Source organism: Leptodactylus fuscus, chromosome 7 (genome assembly GCF_031893055.1).
Source record: "Leptodactylus fuscus isolate aLepFus1 chromosome 7, aLepFus1.hap2, whole genome shotgun sequence".
Lineage (NCBI taxonomy): Eukaryota > Metazoa > Chordata > Amphibia > Anura > Leptodactylidae > Leptodactylus > Leptodactylus fuscus.
In genome coordinates, this window is record NC_134271.1 from 10,210,960 (window position 1) to 10,230,331 (window position 19,372).

At 46.0% G+C, this 19,372-nt stretch overlaps 1 protein-coding gene across 2 annotated transcripts in view; it reads right to left on the reverse strand.

The window, feature by feature from the left end:
* The window catches only part of LMO1 (LIM domain only 1), a 78,960-nt gene extending 60,663 nt beyond the window's left edge, over window positions 1-18,297 (reverse strand). Inside the window, exon 1 of one of the 2 annotated variants that reach the window (XM_075280991.1) lies at window positions 17,915-18,297. In XM_075280991.1, coding sequence (XP_075137092.1) covers window positions 17,915-17,936 — 22 coding nt within the window. In that variant the 5' untranslated portion in view covers window positions 17,937-18,297. Of the gene's footprint in view, window positions 1-760; window positions 1,306-17,914 lie in introns of those variants that run through there. The other variant, XM_075280990.1, reaches the window with a different exon arrangement.
* Between the last annotated feature and the right edge of the window lie 1,075 nt (window positions 18,298-19,372).

Genomic DNA, 19,372 nt, shown 5'->3' on the forward strand with positions numbered 1-19,372 from the left:
CTGGCGATGACCTGTTGTAGACTCTCATGGCCGTTCCGTTATTCGCTGCGCCGTTCCCTACCACACGAGAAGTGATAATGACAATGGCCGCCAATCACAGACGCCCCGACATGGAAGGTGTGTTGCCCTTTAAGCAGCAGCGTCCGGCCGCGTATTGTATGTAGTGACATATGTTGTAACCTTGTAGTTATCGCGGAGCTGAGCGTCTGCCAGGATCACTCCCCGTATAACTAATGTAATCGCCGCTCCCCGCTTCCTCCCGCTCTTCATAGTAAATTCGCCGTCTGTATCATTCAGTCCATTAACCGGAAAAAAAAAAACTTCCTTGGAGCTTTAACTTCTAAGTCCCTGGAACAAAATCCAGAGGGGGAGGAGGATGGGGGTGATGATCACCTAGGCGATCCCTATACAAGTTTACAGCAGACATATGGCGAGGGGGGGGGGGAGGGTACAGTGCTGCGCTCATTAACCCCGTCCCCCCCTCCTAAATGGAAAATGGAAATGTCCTTAAGTAAATCCCCGGGAAGCAGTTTAGCGGAGCCGTCGGCTTTTAGGGACTAATGTCAGCTTTATAGAATGTGGAGATAATGGGCGAAGTGGCAGGAGGGCGCTCGCCCGTCACCCCCACAACTTACAGCTTTAAAGAAGCCATTGTCACCAAAGCCACGCCGGCCACCGACATCAATATTCATCCCGGCCCCATTTGCATATATATTGAAGAGCATCTATAATGCATTAGGCAGAGCTCGCCGGCACCTACCGTCCTCCTTGTCTAGCACCATCATCTCAGGACCAGAGCGGCGTCCGTCCCGGGGTCAGCGCTTGATCTCCGACACAACTCAACCAGTCCCGGGAAAACAGCAATGATGAACCACAGGCAGCCAAGCAGAGCGTCCACCACCGCCGCCGCAGCCGCCACCGCCGCCACCGCCGAGGACTGGGCTCCCTGATGACCAACTTGTCCAGCTTTTAACCTAGACGGCACTCGGCTAGAATTACATTCCGCAGGACAGAGGCGGCGAGGCAGAGATCAGGGCTCAGCCGAGGACCCGCTGCCCACAGTCATCTGCCTGAATGGAGCTGCAGCTTGCAGGCGGCTTCTCTGGAAGTGTCCGTCCCCGGGAAATGCCGGATCCTCCCTGGAATCACCCGACTGAGAAATACACAATCAACCCCACGGCAAAGAAAAGGAAAAAAGGGGGGAAAAAGAAAAAAAAGGAGGAGAGGAAGGAGCCAGAGCGGGGGTGCTGCTGCTGCTGCTGCTGCTCCTGCCTCAATTTATCAGCTTTGTACTCGCGCTACTGAATAAATTCCAATCTTCTCCCATAGAGCCTTTATCCTACTGACACTGTGGAATGGGACTGAAGCCAGCTCAGCAGCGCCACCTGCAGGCTCACTACTGCATAGACTCCTGTGCAGTGATGGGAGGGGGCACAGACATAAAGAGGGCCCTGATGCTTGGACTCCATCTACTTGTTGCTTTCATCACTTTTCCCGAATTGTCGTAAATGAGGAATATTACAATGTTACGAAAAATGTATCAAACCTGACGATAAAGAGAGAGATCCCTGGCAGCTGATTTACATAATTAGTATTATTATCATCAATATTATCATCACCATCATCATCATCATCAATATCGTCATCATCATCATCATTAATATCATCATCACCATCATTATTATCATCACCATGATCAATATCGTCATCATCACCATCATCATCATCAATATCGTCATCATCAATATTGTCATCATCACCATCATTAATATCATCATCATCATTATCATTATCATCGCCACCATCCTTATCATCATCATCACCGTCATCCTTATCATAATCAATGTCATCACCATCATTAATATCATCATCATCATCGCCACCATCCTTATCATCATCATCAATATCATCATCATCAATATCATCATCATCATCACTGTCATCCTTATCATCATCACCGTCATCCCCATCATCATCATCAGTGGCATTATTATAAATTTCAGGAATAAAATGACCTGATACTTCTCACAGCTGAGGAGTTGTTACAATGTATCCCTCTAGACATCACTGTAAACATAAAAGCACACCTCTCTCCTGCCCAGACTGATACACTGTAACAACCTATTAGGACACGACATCTTATAGCAGGGTCAGGCAACCTTCAGCTATTGTAAAACTACAACTCCCAGCATGCCTCCTCGCTCTGCTGTTCTTGGAACTGCCATGTAAGTGAATGGAGCATGCTGGGAGTTGTAGTTTCACAGCAGCTGGAGAGCGGAAGGTTGCTGACCCCTGTTTAATAGGATTATTTACACAGGATGCAAATCAGAGGTGTAGCTATAGGGGGCGCAGTAGATGCAGTCACTACTAGGCCATAGACCCTAAATGGCACCAGGAATTTAGTGGGCTATCATATATTGGAGCTCGGAAGCTTCACGTTATGTCTCTGATGCAACTGTAACAAATCCTCAGCTGTGACAAGCCTTTGGTCTATAACACATCCTGAGTCTCCGGCTCAATCTACGTTTCCAAGCAGAGGAATGACGAGGAACATAAAGTATATGACAAAGCTGCAGAACTTTTCATTCTATCCTGCACATTGTCTCTTTGCCCCTGTTCACATACGGCAGAGTTGTCGCTGCCAAACCTATGAGCGGACAATGTTACAGGAGATGTCACTGAACACTCGTCTGAAATCTGGAGATGACGCTCGCAGGGACCGGGAGCCATAATCCCAGTGCACAGCTGGAGTCTCAGGGGATGAATGGCGGGTTTATTAACATCTATAACATGTCAATTGCTACTGCTAACGCTTCTCTGTAAGCTCCTCCTCCTTATTTAGACTCCTCCCCTCCGATGACCTTCTCTTTCCCGCTAGGGGTTCTGTAGTTTATACTCTCCTGCCCTTGCTATAATATATTCATCCATCCATGTCCTGACCTCGTGACACAAAGGTCAATCTCGACAAGCAGAGCTGCAGTGTAAAGTATAGAGGAGGGAGGTTCCAGCTTTCTATTGAGTCAGATGGGACGACTTGTTCTTTTGACTTCATTATCTGGACAAAGTATCTTTCTCCATACTGGCGCTTCCCTTAAATTTGCTGGATCGGCTGCTACGATCACTTATACGGAGGGATTGTGCCCACTTTAAGGTTTGCATAGGGGTCACAGCAGTATTCAGCCCATACAAGCCCACACCCCATATAGGCGACCGCCATCGTATACGGATACATAGTTATAATTAGTCGCTGTTTTCCATGAAGCGATTTCAAGGTGCTGCGTCCTATTAACGAATCTCCCGGGACGTTCCTGACAAGTGTAATGTATGAGGCGGCGCGCGCACAACATCTGCTAACATAGTGACCGCCTAATTAGTGCGCAAAAATCGTAAAAACAAGAAGAAAAAGGAATTATATTTCTTTAATGTTCCAACTATTTATAGTTAAACTTCCCTGGGGGGCGGCCATATTGGAAACTCATTTTCTAACTGTACTGTCTATATAGACGGCGCAGCAGAGAGTATGCTGACCGCACCCTCTGAGAATGATGAGATGACTCTACTGACTCTGCCCTTTACTGATAATGAGATGACTCTACTGACTCTGCCCTCAACTGGTAATGAGAGGACTTTACTGTCTCCGCCCTCAACTGAAAAAGAGATGACTCTGTTGACTCCGCCATGAACTAATAAAGAGATGACTCTGCGGACCCCAATCTCTATTAATGATGAGATGACTCTACTGACTCTGCCCTTTACTGATAATGAGATGACTCTACTAACTCTGTTCTTTACTGATAATGAGATGACTCTACTGACTCTGCCCTCAACTGATAATAAGAGGACTTTAATGTCTCCGCCCTCAACTGAAAAAGAGATGACTCTGTTGACTCCGCCATAAACTAATAAAGAGGTGACTGCTGACCTCACTCTATACTAATGATACTATGACTTTGCCCTCAACTACTAATGAGAGGACTTTACTGTCTCCGCCCTCAAATGAAAAAGAGATGACTCTGTTGACTCCGCCATGAGCTAATAAAGAGATGACTCTGCTGACCCCACTCTCTACTAATGATGATATGACTCTACTGACTCTGTTCTTTACTGATAATGAGATGACTCTACTGACTCTGCCCTCAACTAATAATGAGAGGACTTTACTGTCTCCGCCCTCAACTGAAAAAGAGATGACTGTTGACTCCGCCATGAACTAATAAAGAGATGACTCTGCGGACCCCACTCTCTACTAATGATGAGATGACTCTATTGACTCTGTTCTTTACTGATAATGAAATGACTCTACTGACTCTGCCCTCAACTGATAATGAGAGGACTTTACTGTCTCTGCCCTCAACTGAAAAAGAGATGACTCTGTTGACTCCAGCATGAACTAATAAAGAGATGACTCTGTTGACTCCGCCATGAACTAATAAAGAGGTGATTCTGCTGACCTCACTTTATACTAATAATACTATGACTTTGCTGACCCCCTTCTACTCAGACTTAGATGACTCTTCTGACTTTGCCTTCTACTGATAATGAGATGACTCTGTTGGCCCTACTCACTATGATATTGCGACATCTCTAACTAGTCCACTGTCCAATGATGAAATGATTCTGCTTTCCCTGGCCTTTATTATTGTTATGACTAATAAGATGAGTCTACTGACCCCACCATTTAATAATAAGATGACTCTACTCACCCAACCTTTTAATGATAACGAGATGACTCTGCTGACCTAACTAACTAATGATTGTGATGACTCTGCCAACCCTTCCATATAATGATAATAAGATGACGCTGCCTTTAATAATAATATTACTCTACTGACTGCACCCTTTCATGATGAGATGACTCTGCCGACTTCACTAACTAATGATAATGAGATGACTCTGCTGATCCTGTTCTTCACTGATTTGACCCACTTTCAAATAATAATGAGATAACTCTGCTGATTTCATCTTTGAAAGATCATGAGATGACTCTGCTGACTCTGTCATAGTCTACACAGCAAAGCTTCAGAGTTGAACTGAAATGTCAGCTTATTATGTCCAAACTGAAGACTGGAAGATTTCAATTTACTCAAAAAATATCAAATCCCTCCCCCCGAAAAATTGGCACCTTGCTGATGAAACAGGAATAACTGATCACAGGGGCGGCACAGGCGCACAGTGCTGTGTTACATTGTTTCGGTAACTCCCTTTCTCGTCTATGGAAGATATGGAAACAGTGTAGCACTGCATTGCCCAGCTGTTTCTGTATGTTTGCCCCTTGTGGCCACTTATTCCCATCTTGCTCTGCCATAATGGGAGAACCCCTCGAAGGCCACAATAAATTCCAATAAAAAAAATCTGCAAATGGATAAGTAAACAAGTGAATAAATAAGAATCCCCAAAAACTTGCAAAAAATTCAACTACAAATAGAAAATTTTTTCGCTTTTTTGTTTCTCAGCCTCTACACGATATAAAGTGTCCTTGTCCTCACGTATAACTATATCCGGCCATATAGCGCCTCCTCTTCAGCCATGACGCAGGTGATCTTGTCAACGTTCACACTACAATGTCCCCACGTCACAAGGCTGGACCCTGCACGATTTCTTAAAATTTGATTTTAGAAAAAAATAAAAAAAATTTGCTCCTTATTTTCTCGTCTAGAAGATCAAAAATTTGTATAAGACGAGTAATAAATGGAAAAATATTAAAAAAAAAAAATGGGCAAAAAATAAAAACAAAAAATAACAATAATAGTAGGATAAATAATAACAAAAATAATTCTCTGAATACAACTAAGACCGCACGGACTCCTGGATCAGTATTTTGGCCCCGTCGCCGCCCGTGGCGGGGAGGGGGTTAACCCGATGTGGCGGTTTCGCTCTATAAATGTAACTAATGGTGTTGTTGCTGCTCGTCTGTCTGACATAAAGCCGACTGACAGGTTTATGACGCATCGTAATAAGTCAAATATTTTCACATAAAGATTACTCTACCCAAAAATAAAAGGATTCTGCCAAGTTCAGTTTTATACGGGAACGAAACAAACAATAGCGCGGCCGCCGCTCGGCTGTGAGGGATCGTAAAGTGTTCTGAGCTTTATAAGAGGAAGAAAAAAAGGAGAAAAAAATATTTAAAGGGAAGCGACAGAGGCGGTCAGCGACTAATAGCGGGAATGAGGAGGAATCAACTGCGGAGTCATATATAATATATCAGATAGATAGATAGATAGGTAGATAGATAGATAGATAGATAGATAGATAGATAGGAGATAGATGGATAGATAGATAGATAGATAGATAGATAGGAGATAGATAGATAGATAGATAGATAGATAGATAGGAGATAGATGGATAGATAGATAGATAGATGATAGATAGATAAATAGATAGGAGAAAGATAGATAGATAGATAAATAGATAGATAGATAGATAGATAGATAGGAGATAGATAGATAGGAGATAGATAGATAGATAGATAGATAGATAGATAGAAGATAGATAGATAGATAGATAGATAGATAGATAGATAGATAGGAGATAGATAGATAGATAGATAGATAGATAGATAGATAGATAGGAGATAGATAGATAGATAGATAGATAGATAGAAGATAGATAGATAGATAGATAGGAGATAGATAGATAGATAGATAGATAGATAGATAGATAGATAGATAGGAGATAGATGGATAGATAGATAGATGATAGATAGGAGATAGATAGATAGATAGATAGATAGATAGATAGATAGATAGGAGATAGATAGATAGATAGGAGATAGATAGATAAATAGATAGGAGATAGATAGATAGATAGATAGATAGATAGATAGATAGGAGATAGATAGATAGATAGATAGATAGATAGATAGATAGATAGATAGGAGATAGATAGATAGGAGATAGATAGATAGATAGATAGATAGATAGATAGATAGATAGGAGATAGATAGATAGATAGATAGATAGATAGATAGATAGATAGGATATAGATTATAATCTAGGGTGGCCATAATAGAACCTCAGGTGTTTGGAGTCGTGTATGTATGCTAATCAAGGCATGGGGAAACAGACGGCTTGAAAAAAAACCATATATTCCTCACAGCCTGGCTACCTCACACTCTATCTCTCTAATAATAACACATTTTATTTCTATAGCGCCAACATATTCCGCAGCGCTGTACGATTTATAGGGTTCAAGTACAGACAGAAAGATACATTACAGAGAAAGTCATTTCACACAATGGGACTGAGGGCCCTGCTCACAGTTTACCATATCGCTCTAATCTCTCCCCACAAAATGGCCGCCTCCGACTTCTGCCTGGGCTTATTATACTGCCTATGAGTCATCAGTGACCTCTGACCTACAGTCCTTCCTGATTGGCTGTCCCCTGTCATGTGGGCTGTTTGCACAGCATTGTTGGTAACTGTGGTGTTACATGGGACTGCCGGTGACCTCTACTACATTACCTGTATATAGAGAGTTATCACTGTGTTATTACATAGGACTGCCGGTGACATCTACTACATTACCTGTATATAGAGAGTTATCACTGTGTTATCTGTGGTGTTACATAGGACTGCCGGTGACATCTACTACATTACCTGTATATAGAGAGTTATCACCGTGTTATCTGTGGTGTTACATAGGACTGCCGGTGACATCTACTACATTACCTGTATATAGAGAGATATCACTGTTATCTGTGGTGTTACATAGGACTGCCGGTGACATCTACTACATTACCTGTATATAGAGAGTTATCACTGTGTTATCTGTGGTGTTACATAGGACTGCCGGTGACATCTACTACATTACCTGTATATAGAGAGTTATCACTGTGTTATCTGTGGTGTTACATAGGACTGCCGGTGACATCTACTACATTACCTGTATATAGAGAGTTATCAGTGTGTTATCTGTGGTGTTACATAGGACTGCCGGTGACATCTACTACATGACCTGTATATAGAGAGTTATCACTGTGTTATCTGTGGTGTTACATAGGACTGCCGGTGACATCTACTACATGACCTGTATATAGAGAGTTATCACTGTGTTATCTGTGGTGTTACATAGGACTGCCGGTGACATCTACTACATTACCTGTATATAGAGAGTTATCACTGTGTTATCTGTGGTGTTACATAGGACTGCCGGTGACATCTACTACATTACCTGTATATAGAGAGTTATCACCGTGTTATCTGTGGTGTTACATAGGACTGCCGGTGACATCTACTACATTACCTGTATATAGAGAGTTATCACTGTGTTATCTGTGGTGTTACATAGGACTGCCGGTGACATCTACTACATTACCTGTATATAGAGAGTTATCACTGTTATCTGTGGTGTTACATAGGACTGCCGGTGACATCTACTACATTACCTGTATATAGAGAGTTATCACTGTGTTATCTGTGGTGTTACATAGCATACCTCCCAACTTTCGAAGAACCGAAAGAGGGACAAAATGTGTGGCGCGCATAGCGCGCCACAGCAAATTTAGCCCTGCCCACTTTTGTGTTGACTCTGCCCACTCGTTAATTTTTCATGTGCCCGCACACAGTATAATCCTCCTACAGTCACCCATAAATTATATGTCCCCCCTCTATCTCTCCCCCAGTTTCATATACACCCTTCATTTGCCTCCAGTTTCATGTCCTCTCCATCTCTGCCCTCAGATTCATGTCCCCCCATCTTTGCCCCAAGATTCATGTCCCCCCATCTCTGCCCCAAGATTCATGTCCCCCATCTCTGCCCCCAGATTCATGTCCCCCATCTCTGCCCCCAGATTCATGTCCCCCCATCTCTGCCCCAAGATTCATGTCCCCCATCTCTGCCCCCAGATTCATGTCCCCCATCTCTGCCCCCAGATTCATGTCCCCCCATCTCTGCCCCCAGATTCATGTCCCCATCTCTGCCCCAAGATTCATGTCTCTACATCTCTGCCCCCAGATTCATGTCCCCATCTCTGCCCCCAGATTCATGTCCCCCATCTCTGCCCCCAGATTCATGTCCCCCCATCTTTGCCCCAAGATTCATGTCCCCACATCTCTGCCCCCAGTGTCATGCCGTCCTCTCCTTCATCTGCCCCCAGATTCACGTTCCACCTCCACATTAAACTTACCTTCTCCTCCGCTCCCTCGCCGCTTTCTGTGCGCCTTTCTCTGACACATGCGGCTGAAGGAAGGAGCTGACACAGGTCAGCTCCTCGCTTCAGCCGCATATGTGTCAGTGAGAGAGACACGCAGCGGCGAAGCTCCTTGCTTCAGCCGCATATGTGTTCAACTCAGATCTGCGTCCTCTGGACGCAGATCTGAGTTGAAATCGGGACATACCTCCCTCCAACCGGGACCGCGGGACATGTCACCCAAATCGTGAATATCCTGCGGAAATCGGGACGGTTGGGAGGTATGCATAGGACTGCTGGTGACATCTACTACATTACCTGTATATAGAGAGTTATCACTGTGTTATCTGTGGTGTTACATAGGACTGCCGGTGACATCTACTACATTACCTGTATATAGAGAGTTATCACTGTGTTATCTGTGGTGTTACATAGGACTGCCGGTGACATCTACTACATGACCTGTATATAGAGAGTTATCACTGTGTTATCTGTGGTGTTACATAGGACTGCCGGTGACATCTACTACATTACCTGTATATAGAGAGTTATCACTGTGTTATCTGTGGTGTTACATAGGACTGCCGGTGAGATCTACTACATTACCTGTATATAGAGAGTTATCACTGTGTTATCTGTGGTGTTACATAGGACTGCCGGTGACATCTACTACATGACCTGTATATAGAGAGTTATCACTGTGTTATCTGTGGTGTTACATAGGACTGCCGGTGACATCTACTACATTACCTGTATATAGAGAGTTATCACTGTGTTATCTGTGGTGTTACATAGGACTGCCGGTGACATCTACTACATTACCTGTACTCAGAGAGTTATCACTGTGTTATCTGTGGTGTTACATAGGACTGCCGGTGACATCTACTACATTACCTGTACTCAGAGAGTTATCACTGTGTTATCTGTGGTGTTACATAGGACTGCCGGTGACATCTACTACATTACCTGTATATAGAGAGTTATCACTGTGTTATCTGTGGTGTTACATAGGACTGCCGGTGACATCTACTACATTACCTTACTCAGAGAGTTATCACTGTGTTATCTGTGGTGTTACATAGGACTGCCGGTGACATCTACTACATTACCTTACTCAGAGAGTTATCACTGTGTTATCTGTGGTGTTACATAGGACTGCCGGTGACATCTACTACATTACCTGTACTCAGAGAGTTATCACTGTGTTATCTGTGGTGTTACATAGGACTGCCGGTGACATCTACTACATTACCTGTATATAGAGAGATATCACTGTGTTATCTGTGGTGTTACATAGGACTGCCAGTGACATCTACTACATTACCTGTACTCAGAGAGTTATCACTGTGTTATCTGTGGTGTTACATAGGACTGCCAGTGACATCTACTACATTACCTGTATATAGAGATTTATCACTGTGTTATCTGTGGTGTTACATAGGACTGCCGGTGACATCTACTACATTACCTGTACTCAGAGAGTTATCACTGTGTTATCTGTGGTGTTACATAGGACTGCCGGTGACATCTACTACATTACCTGTACTCAGAGAGTTATCACTGTGTTATCTGTGGTGTTACATAGGACTGCCGGTGACATCTACTACATTACCTGTATATAGAGATTTATCACTGTGTTATCTGTGGTGTTACATAGGACTGCCGGTGACATCTACTACATTACCTGTACTCAGAGAGTTATCACTGTGTTATCTGTGGTGTTACATAGGACTGCCGGTGACATCTACTACATTACCTGTACTCAGAGAGTTATCACTGTGTTATCTGTGGTGTTACATAGGACTGCCGGTGACATCTACTACATTACCTGTATATAGAGAGTTATCACTGTGTTATCTGTGGTGTTACATAGGACTGCCGGTGACATCTACTACATTACCTGTATATAGAGAGTTATCAGTGTGTTATCTGTGGTGTTACATAGGACTGCCGGTGACATCTACTACATTACCTGTATATAGAGAGTTATCACTTTGTTATCTGTGGTGTTACATAGGACTGCCGGTGACATCTACTACATTACCTGTATATAGAGAGTTATCAGTGTGTTATCTGTGGTGTTACATAGGACTGCCGGTGACATCTACTACATTACCTGTATATAGAGAGTTATCACTTTGTTATCTGTGGTGTTACATAGGACTGCCGGTGACATCTACTACATTACCTGTATATAGAGAGTTATCAGTGTGTTATCTGTGGTGTTACATAGGACTGCCGGTGACATCTACTACATTACCTGTATATAGAGAGTTATCACTATGTTATCTGTGGTGTTACATAGGACTGCCGGTGACATCTACTACATTACCTGTATATAGAGAGTTATCACCGTGTTATCTGTGGTGTTACATAGGACTGCCGGTGACATCTACTACATTACTGTTATATGCAGTGTTACATAGGACTGCAGGTGACATCTACTACATTACTGTTATATGCAGTGTTACATAGGACTGCCGGTGACATCTACTACATTACTGTTATATGCAGTGTTACATAGGACTGCAGGTACATGTATCGTCAGCTCTGCTCCATCTGTATAGTATCGGGTTGCTGCAGTCTGGTCGCGGCGCGGGGCTTATCGTTTGACCTTTCTATGTTCCTGTCGGATCGATCGCCTCTTCTTCGCTCCTTTCATTCGCCGCGCTCTTATAATCTCATCTTTCCAGCTTTGAGTTTTCTAAGTTTCCTGCCATGTCTTGAAGGAATCTTGGAAATCTTTGGCGCTGACCGTCAGATGTGCGGCTTTGCTGTGGGCCGGGGAGGCTTCCTGCTGCTCTCCTGACAGGCGGTGTTGCAGCGCCCTCCGCTCCTCGCCCTCAGCTACACATACTGAAAATGTCACTTACTTTGCATGATTAAAGGCAGCGTTGCGCACGGAGTATTGATCAGGCGGCCGGCAATCTTTTTAAGTCATTTCATCGCGGCGTAATGAAAAATATGCTACTTAAAACAGAATCTGCAATTACCTTCCGCCGCAGCCGCCATGCAGGATTCGCCATCTGTATAAATTTTTATTACCAGTAAGAACAGATTGGCAGAGAATGTAAAGCGGCATTAGTGAAGGTGCCGTCATGTCCACTCCGGCTAGAATACAGCCGCAAGGTGACCTCTGCCGACAAGATGGAGCCCGGGGTGTTCTGTGAGAAACGCCACTTATAAAGGAGGACTCCACCCGGGGTCAAGTGACCGGAGTCGTGTCGTATGCCAGAAGTGTCGCCATATGTAATATCTGGGTATAGGGCGATATACAGACTATAGATACATAGTGACCGGTCTGTAGAGTGCCAGCTCCCGGGTATAGATTATAATCACTGATAGTGTACAAGCCACTGCGTATACTCTGTATATACTGCCGTAATATCAGCTACAATCTTACAGTGTCATATATGGCCTCATATTATATATCCTCTCATGTAGTCACATTATATACAGTCCTACGTTGTTACATATACTTGCATGTTATCTATAGACTGGATTTATTACATATACTGTAACATGTCCATTCTATATATATATTATACACTGCCCTATGTTGTCAGAGTCTGTATACTCCCACATCATTACATGCAGCCTCAGCGTATAGCCCCTCACTATATAGTCCTATCACGTATAGCCCCTATATAGTCCCATCCTCTCATAGTCACATATTAGGTATCTACACATAGTGTTACATATACTTGTACGTTATATATAGCCCCACAATGTTATATATAGAGTGGAGTTATTGCACATACTGTAATATGTCCAGTCTATACTGTCCTATGTTGTTCCATATGGTCTCACAGTCCGTATACTCACACATTATTACATACAGCCCTAGTATATAGTCCCACCCTATATAGCCCCATTCTCTTTTACAGTCACATATTAGGTATCTATACATAATATTCAATATACTCGCACGTTATATATAGTCTCACATAGACTGGAGTTATTACATGTCCAGTCTATCTATATAATATACTGTCCTATGTTGTCCCAGATGGTCACACAGTCTGTATACTCACAAATTATTACATACAGCCCTAGTATATAGTCCCATCCAGTCACATAGTAGATGCCTATACATATAGTTACATGTCACTAGAGCTGAGCGATCAGGTTCAGTAAAGATCGGCTCCCGATCGGCGATCGAGCAAATTTCGTGATTGGGATCAGCTGGAAAATGATTGGAAATCGGATTTTGAAATTTCAAGGTCAGCTCAGCCCTACTGTATATATAATATACAATTAGTGCTGAGGGATCGGGAAAGATCGGATCCCGATCGGCGATTGAGCAATTTTCGCGATCGGCTTGGAAATGATCGGAAATTGGATTTTACAATTGATCCTGAAATCTCAAGATCGCCTATACCCTACCTGTCACACGTCCTGTATCTAGAGTCCCCGCCGCCGCCGTTCTCTCCTCCATAGCTCCCTGTTCACACTAAGTTCTTTGGAAGCAGAAAAGAACCTGATGTGAGGTTTTTTTCCCCCAGAATTCTCTGATGTGTTTTTGTGCTTTTTGAGCCATTCGGGGCCGGAGTCGCCCGCAGGGTTTTATGATCTATTTTGTAGTGATTTTTGGGGTCGGGTCTGCCGCGACCTGATGTAACTTCTACAGCAAATTATTGAAAAGTCATTTTTCTGTCGGATATTTTTTGTAAGTTTTTTTTGCCGAGCGCAGCACTTTCTAGTAATTTTCTGGCAGTTTTCCATCGCCTTCTCTATTGGAGTTGAAAAACGGGAAAAAAACCCGACAAGAAGATGAAGTAACAAAATAAAATACTTGTAAGAAAAAGCGGAAAAAAATTATCAACCAATGTCCAACCCTTCATGTGGGCGAGATCACGACACGAAGAGGTAGCCTGAGGATCCTGGGCCCCGCCGCACAATCTGACATCGGGCCCCTAGCTGCCTTGTATCATTAAGAATAGTGGTATCCTTGACAGAGGGACCCTTGGGGCCCCCTCGGGGTGCAGGGCCACTGCGCCCCCTATAGCTACGCCCCCTGGTGCATGGAATTTACACAAGAAAAAAAGGCTGTAAACCTAGATGAAGATCCAACCGATACAGGATTGGGGCCCACGGGCAATGGGGACGTTTTTGGTGGGAAAGATACATGAAGGCTACGAGATTTATAGTTCAGACAGTGCAAAGTGCCACAGTATTGAGCAATGTGCCCCCTGAGTGTGAACAAGGCCCAAGTAATAAAAATCTGAGCTCTTCCAATATCTAGAAAAATGGTCCCATAAAACCCTCCCATCACAACAAGTGTAGTCAGATAGAGCCCTCCCTTATAAACACAGTGAGATACATCCCCCCCCCCCGAGTGGTCAGGTACAGTCCTCTCCACCCCCAGAACCATGCTGAGATACAGTCCTAGCCCCCATGAGCACAGTTGGATATAGTCCTTCCGATAATCGTAGTCACATACAGTCCTCCCCCAATGAGAGGACTCAGGTACAGTCAGTGACACTGATCGGCCGACTACAAAATGTGACAAAGAAGGGGAGAAAAGTAATGGGATAAACTTGTAGAAACTTCACTGAAGCGTGTTCATGGTTGTCAGTGATTTTGGAGAGTGATAATACAGCCAGGCTGCTCACTGCACTAAAATTTACTGCTGCCCTCTGCATACTGCACCAGCACTGCCTCCTGCCCCAACACACTGCACCAGCACTGCCACCTCTATCCACAAACTGCACCTGCACTGCCTCCTGCCCCAACACACTGCACCAGCACTGCCACCTCTATCCACATACTGCACCTACACTGCCTCCTGCCCCAACACACTGCACCAGCACTGCCTCCTGCCCCAACACACTGCACCAGCACTGCCACCTCTATCCACATACTGCACCTACACTGCCTCCTGCCCCAACACACTGCACCAGCACTGCCTCCTGCCCCAACACACTGCACCAGCACTGCCTCCTGCCCCAACACACTGCACCAGCACTGCCACCTCTATCCACAAACTGCACCTGCACTGCCTCCTGCCCCAACACACTGCACCAGCACTGCCACCTCTATCCACATACTGCACCTACACTGCCTCCTGCCCCAACACACTGCACCAGCACTGCCTCCTGCCCCAACACACTGCACCAGCACTGCCTCCTGCCCCAACACACTGCACCTGCACTGCCTCCTGCCCCAACACACTGCACCAGCACTGCCACCTCTATCCACATACTGCACCTGCACTGCCTCCTGCCCCAACACACTGCACCAGCACTGCCACCTCTATCCACATACTGCACCTGCACTGCCTCCTGCCCCAACACACTGCACCAGCACTGCCTCCTGCCCCAACACACTGCACCAGCACTGCCACCTCTATCCACATACTGCACCTGCACTGCCTCCTGCCCCAACACACTGCACCTGCACTGCCTCCTGCCCCAACACACTGCACCAGCACTGCCACCTCTATCCACATACTGCACCTGCACTGCCTCCTGCCCCAACACACTGCACCAGCACTGCCTCCTGCCCCAACACACTGCACCAGCACTGCCACCTGTACCCACATACTGCACCAGCACTGCCACCTGCCCCAACACACTGCACCAGCACTGCCTCCTGTACCCACATACTGCACACACCAGAACTGCTTCTTACCCTAGAACACTGCACCAGCACTTACTCCTGCCCTCTGTATACTGCATCATCACTGCCTCCTGCCCCCGCACACTGCACCAGCACTGCCATCTGTCTCCTGTATACTGCAGCAGCACTTCCTCCTACCCCAGCACACTTCCTTAACTTTCCCACACTGCACCCGCACTGCCACCTGCCCCCACACACTGCACCCGCACTGCCACTACTCCGGTCACTTTTCTTGCTGGACTCCTGGATTAAGTTCACTTTCTCCCTCCAGTTTCAGACTTTGTAAGCGCCATCCTAGACCTGGAGACACGACATATCCCAGACTGGAGGGGGACCTAAGTGCAACAAAGTCCCTCAAGGAATCCACATGCCTGCCTGTCACCCCTTCTTGTCTAAAGTGCCCCCCAATACCAACTCTAATGCACAAATGGCACAGGACTGTATCAGACCCCTGGATCGTGTCCTTCCTCACCGTACTCATCCTCACTGGCCCCGGCATCCACTTTATTCCCTTCCATTTGTTGTCTTGGAGACACCTGCCCCTCCGTCTTATCCTAAAGTGCAGAATTAATGTCCCTCCCGGATCTGCAGCTGAATCCGCCGCTGTTTACACTCTCCGATAATTGCCCCTCTTTAGGAGGAGATCAATGTCAGACATCTGGCCGGCCATTACTGCCGGAGCCGCGGCCACAAGAGCCTCTTTTGGAGATGGTTTGAGAGATTTTAAGTAAAGTGCTCGCTGACACTGATCCTGAAAGGTAAAATGCTCCTTACCAGCTGCTGCCGCCGAAACCAAAGACAGCGACCGGCGACGGCGTTAACCCTTCCCTGCCTGCAGCAGGAGCCCCACATTACCCCTATATATGGCGAACCCAAGTGTCTGTCTGTACAGTAACTATTAATGCAGTGACGTGACGAGGATGATGAGGGTGATGAGAACTGAAGTTGGGTGACCGGTGACAACACTGTATTAACCCTTCCCTGGCTGCACCAGAACTCAAGTATGCCCCTAGGTGTCTAGCAACTATTGATGCAATGTGATGTGGGTCGGATGATGAGGAAGATGATAAGAATCAAAGCCCGGTGACCAATGACCGCACTGCATTAACCCTTACCTGGCTGCACCAGGAACCAAAAGTGTCTGCAAGAACAGCAACTTATGATGAGGGTGATGGTACGGACCGAAACCTGGGGGCACCGCTTTATTAACCCTTCCCTGTCCACATCAGGAACCAAGCACACCCCCTTTATACACGGTAGGGCAACTACTAACACAACATGATGAGGATGAAGTTGATAAGAAGTGAAACTCAACGTGGGACGACTCTGCTCCATTAACCCCTTCTGTCCCTTCTATCTGGCAATAGTAACCCGTAAATCTATATCTATAGCAACTATTAGCGTCACGACGAGGGTGATAAGCGTCAAAGCCTCGATGACCGGTGACTTTACTCCATTAACCGTTTGTCATTCCTAAAGCAGCGCGATGATGATGAAGATGAGATGGATGATGAAGTATTATCTAGTCAGTGCCCATGTGCCTACGTCGTCCCGTCCAGCTCAGACACCTCCGCACATCGCCCCTCGCTCTGCACAATCACTTATCCCATTTCCACCTTCACAAAATTCCCCATTCTACAATTTTTAAACCCGATCTGCATCTCTCGCCGCGCCGTGTAACCAGGTGTCAAACATCTCTGCCCCCTTCCCGGCCAGACAACAGATCTGCGGACAACCAGAAACTTGTTTGCTGTCAGTCCCGTCCTTCACATGTCTCATTTGAAAAGTAAATTAGTTCCGCTATAGCCCAAGGATTTCTCCCTCGGCGGCGGCGGCGGTGGCGTCTAATGCCTCCTGCTCTACAGTCTATTAATAGGAGGAATTTGCAGACACTGGGAATCAATGAACACGGGGGGAAAAAAAAAGAAGAAGAGAGAGCGCGGAGAGACGATGTCACCGACAGATGAGACACCGGCGCTGCAACGAAAGAGCTCTGATGGGCGACAATCACTACCCGACATGTGTGCACGGCTACGGAATAAAGGCGTGCAGAGCCGCCACTGCCAACGGAGGAAATAACATGCAGCGGACTACACAGACCATGTGGTGTTTTTCTGCCGTCAATCTTCTACGTTTCTACATCACACACCGTACAAGTCTTACCGTCCTCCTTATCCAGCACCATCCTCCCGCCGTCACCAGGAGCCTCCACCACGGAGAGAAGGGGAGGCAGAGCAGGCTCCGAGGCGGCCGATGGTCCTCTGCACAGTCCTGGTGCGTGCGGGGCTTGGATCACATTCAGGAGCAGAGAAGGAATAAAGCAGCGTCTGATCCCCTTCCTAAAGCCTGAGCTCTGCTGACAGGAGCCGGAGCTGCCAGAGTCGTCAATCTGCAGGATAATGTGATTGTGGCCCCGGCGGCGGCGGAGGCTGCAGGATCCTTGAAGGGCTTCTCTCCAAATCTGAAATATATTCTGAGAAGCGAACAAATATCTGCTGCGTGCGAGCAAACGTGCCGGCTGTGAGTGCAGGAGCCGTGTGCTCTCCTCCCGCTGCTGGAGAAACGCGCTCACTTCTGCGAGACCCTAAGATCCCCTCGTTAATTAAATCAATTCATTCTGCTCAGATCTGATTAGCCGCCCCTCCCCCGCCTTTGAATCAATTATTCAATACACAAACATAATTGGCTGTGCTCGGGTGTCTAAGTATTAGCTTATTTAACTCCAAGGACACTAATTACCCCCAGGGCAAGAGAACTTTTCTCATTAATTCTGACAAAACACAAAAGCGCAGTCTGTGTGTGTGTGTACGTGAGGGAGGAGGGCACAGCAGCCGCACTACATAGGGACCAGAGCTAGGAAGCTCAGCTCAAGGCTACTGTATGTGTGACCGGTGGGGACACTGACATCTTAGACCTCTGACTATCCTTCAGCCCTTAAGGGTAAGTTCACATGGTGGAAAATGAAGAGGAAATGAGACAGGCACTCGCCTCAGATTCTTCTTCATTTTCCGATCCTCGTGGCGGAGCTTACACCTTCCGCTGTGGCTTCCTGCTGTCGATCAGGTCCCGCATCGGCGGGGATTCTTGCAACGAAATCCGCGGCAAGATCAAGAAGGATACTAAGGGTTAGTTCACATGGGGAGCGGAAGCGAGGATTTCGTCACTCTCGGGTCAAAACCCGCCTGCCATGACTGTCGTGGCTTCCGACAGTCACGGCCTCCCCCTCCGGAATAGGCTCGGATGAATGGGCCGACTCTGGAGGTTGCTGCCACAAGGCGTACGCCGTGGCTCAACGAGTCGCAGAATCCGCCTGAAGAAAGGGTAGCCCGCTTCTAAGTAGCCTGGTGGCCTCCATAGACCACCATTGTGAGGGGACGGATTATGACGTAGAATACGCACCATAATCCGCCTCCTCTATACCCGTGTGAATTAGCCCTTATTTTTTTTTTAGGGAGGAATCAGGGTGGATGTGAAGCGGCTGATGATTTTGGTAAGAATCCATCTGAAAATCGGCAGCAGAATACACCCAAACACAGGAAGGTGCTGCCGAAACTCATTAGATACAAGGAAATACATAGAATGACATCACTAGGGTAGATGATGATGTCACAGAGCAAGAAG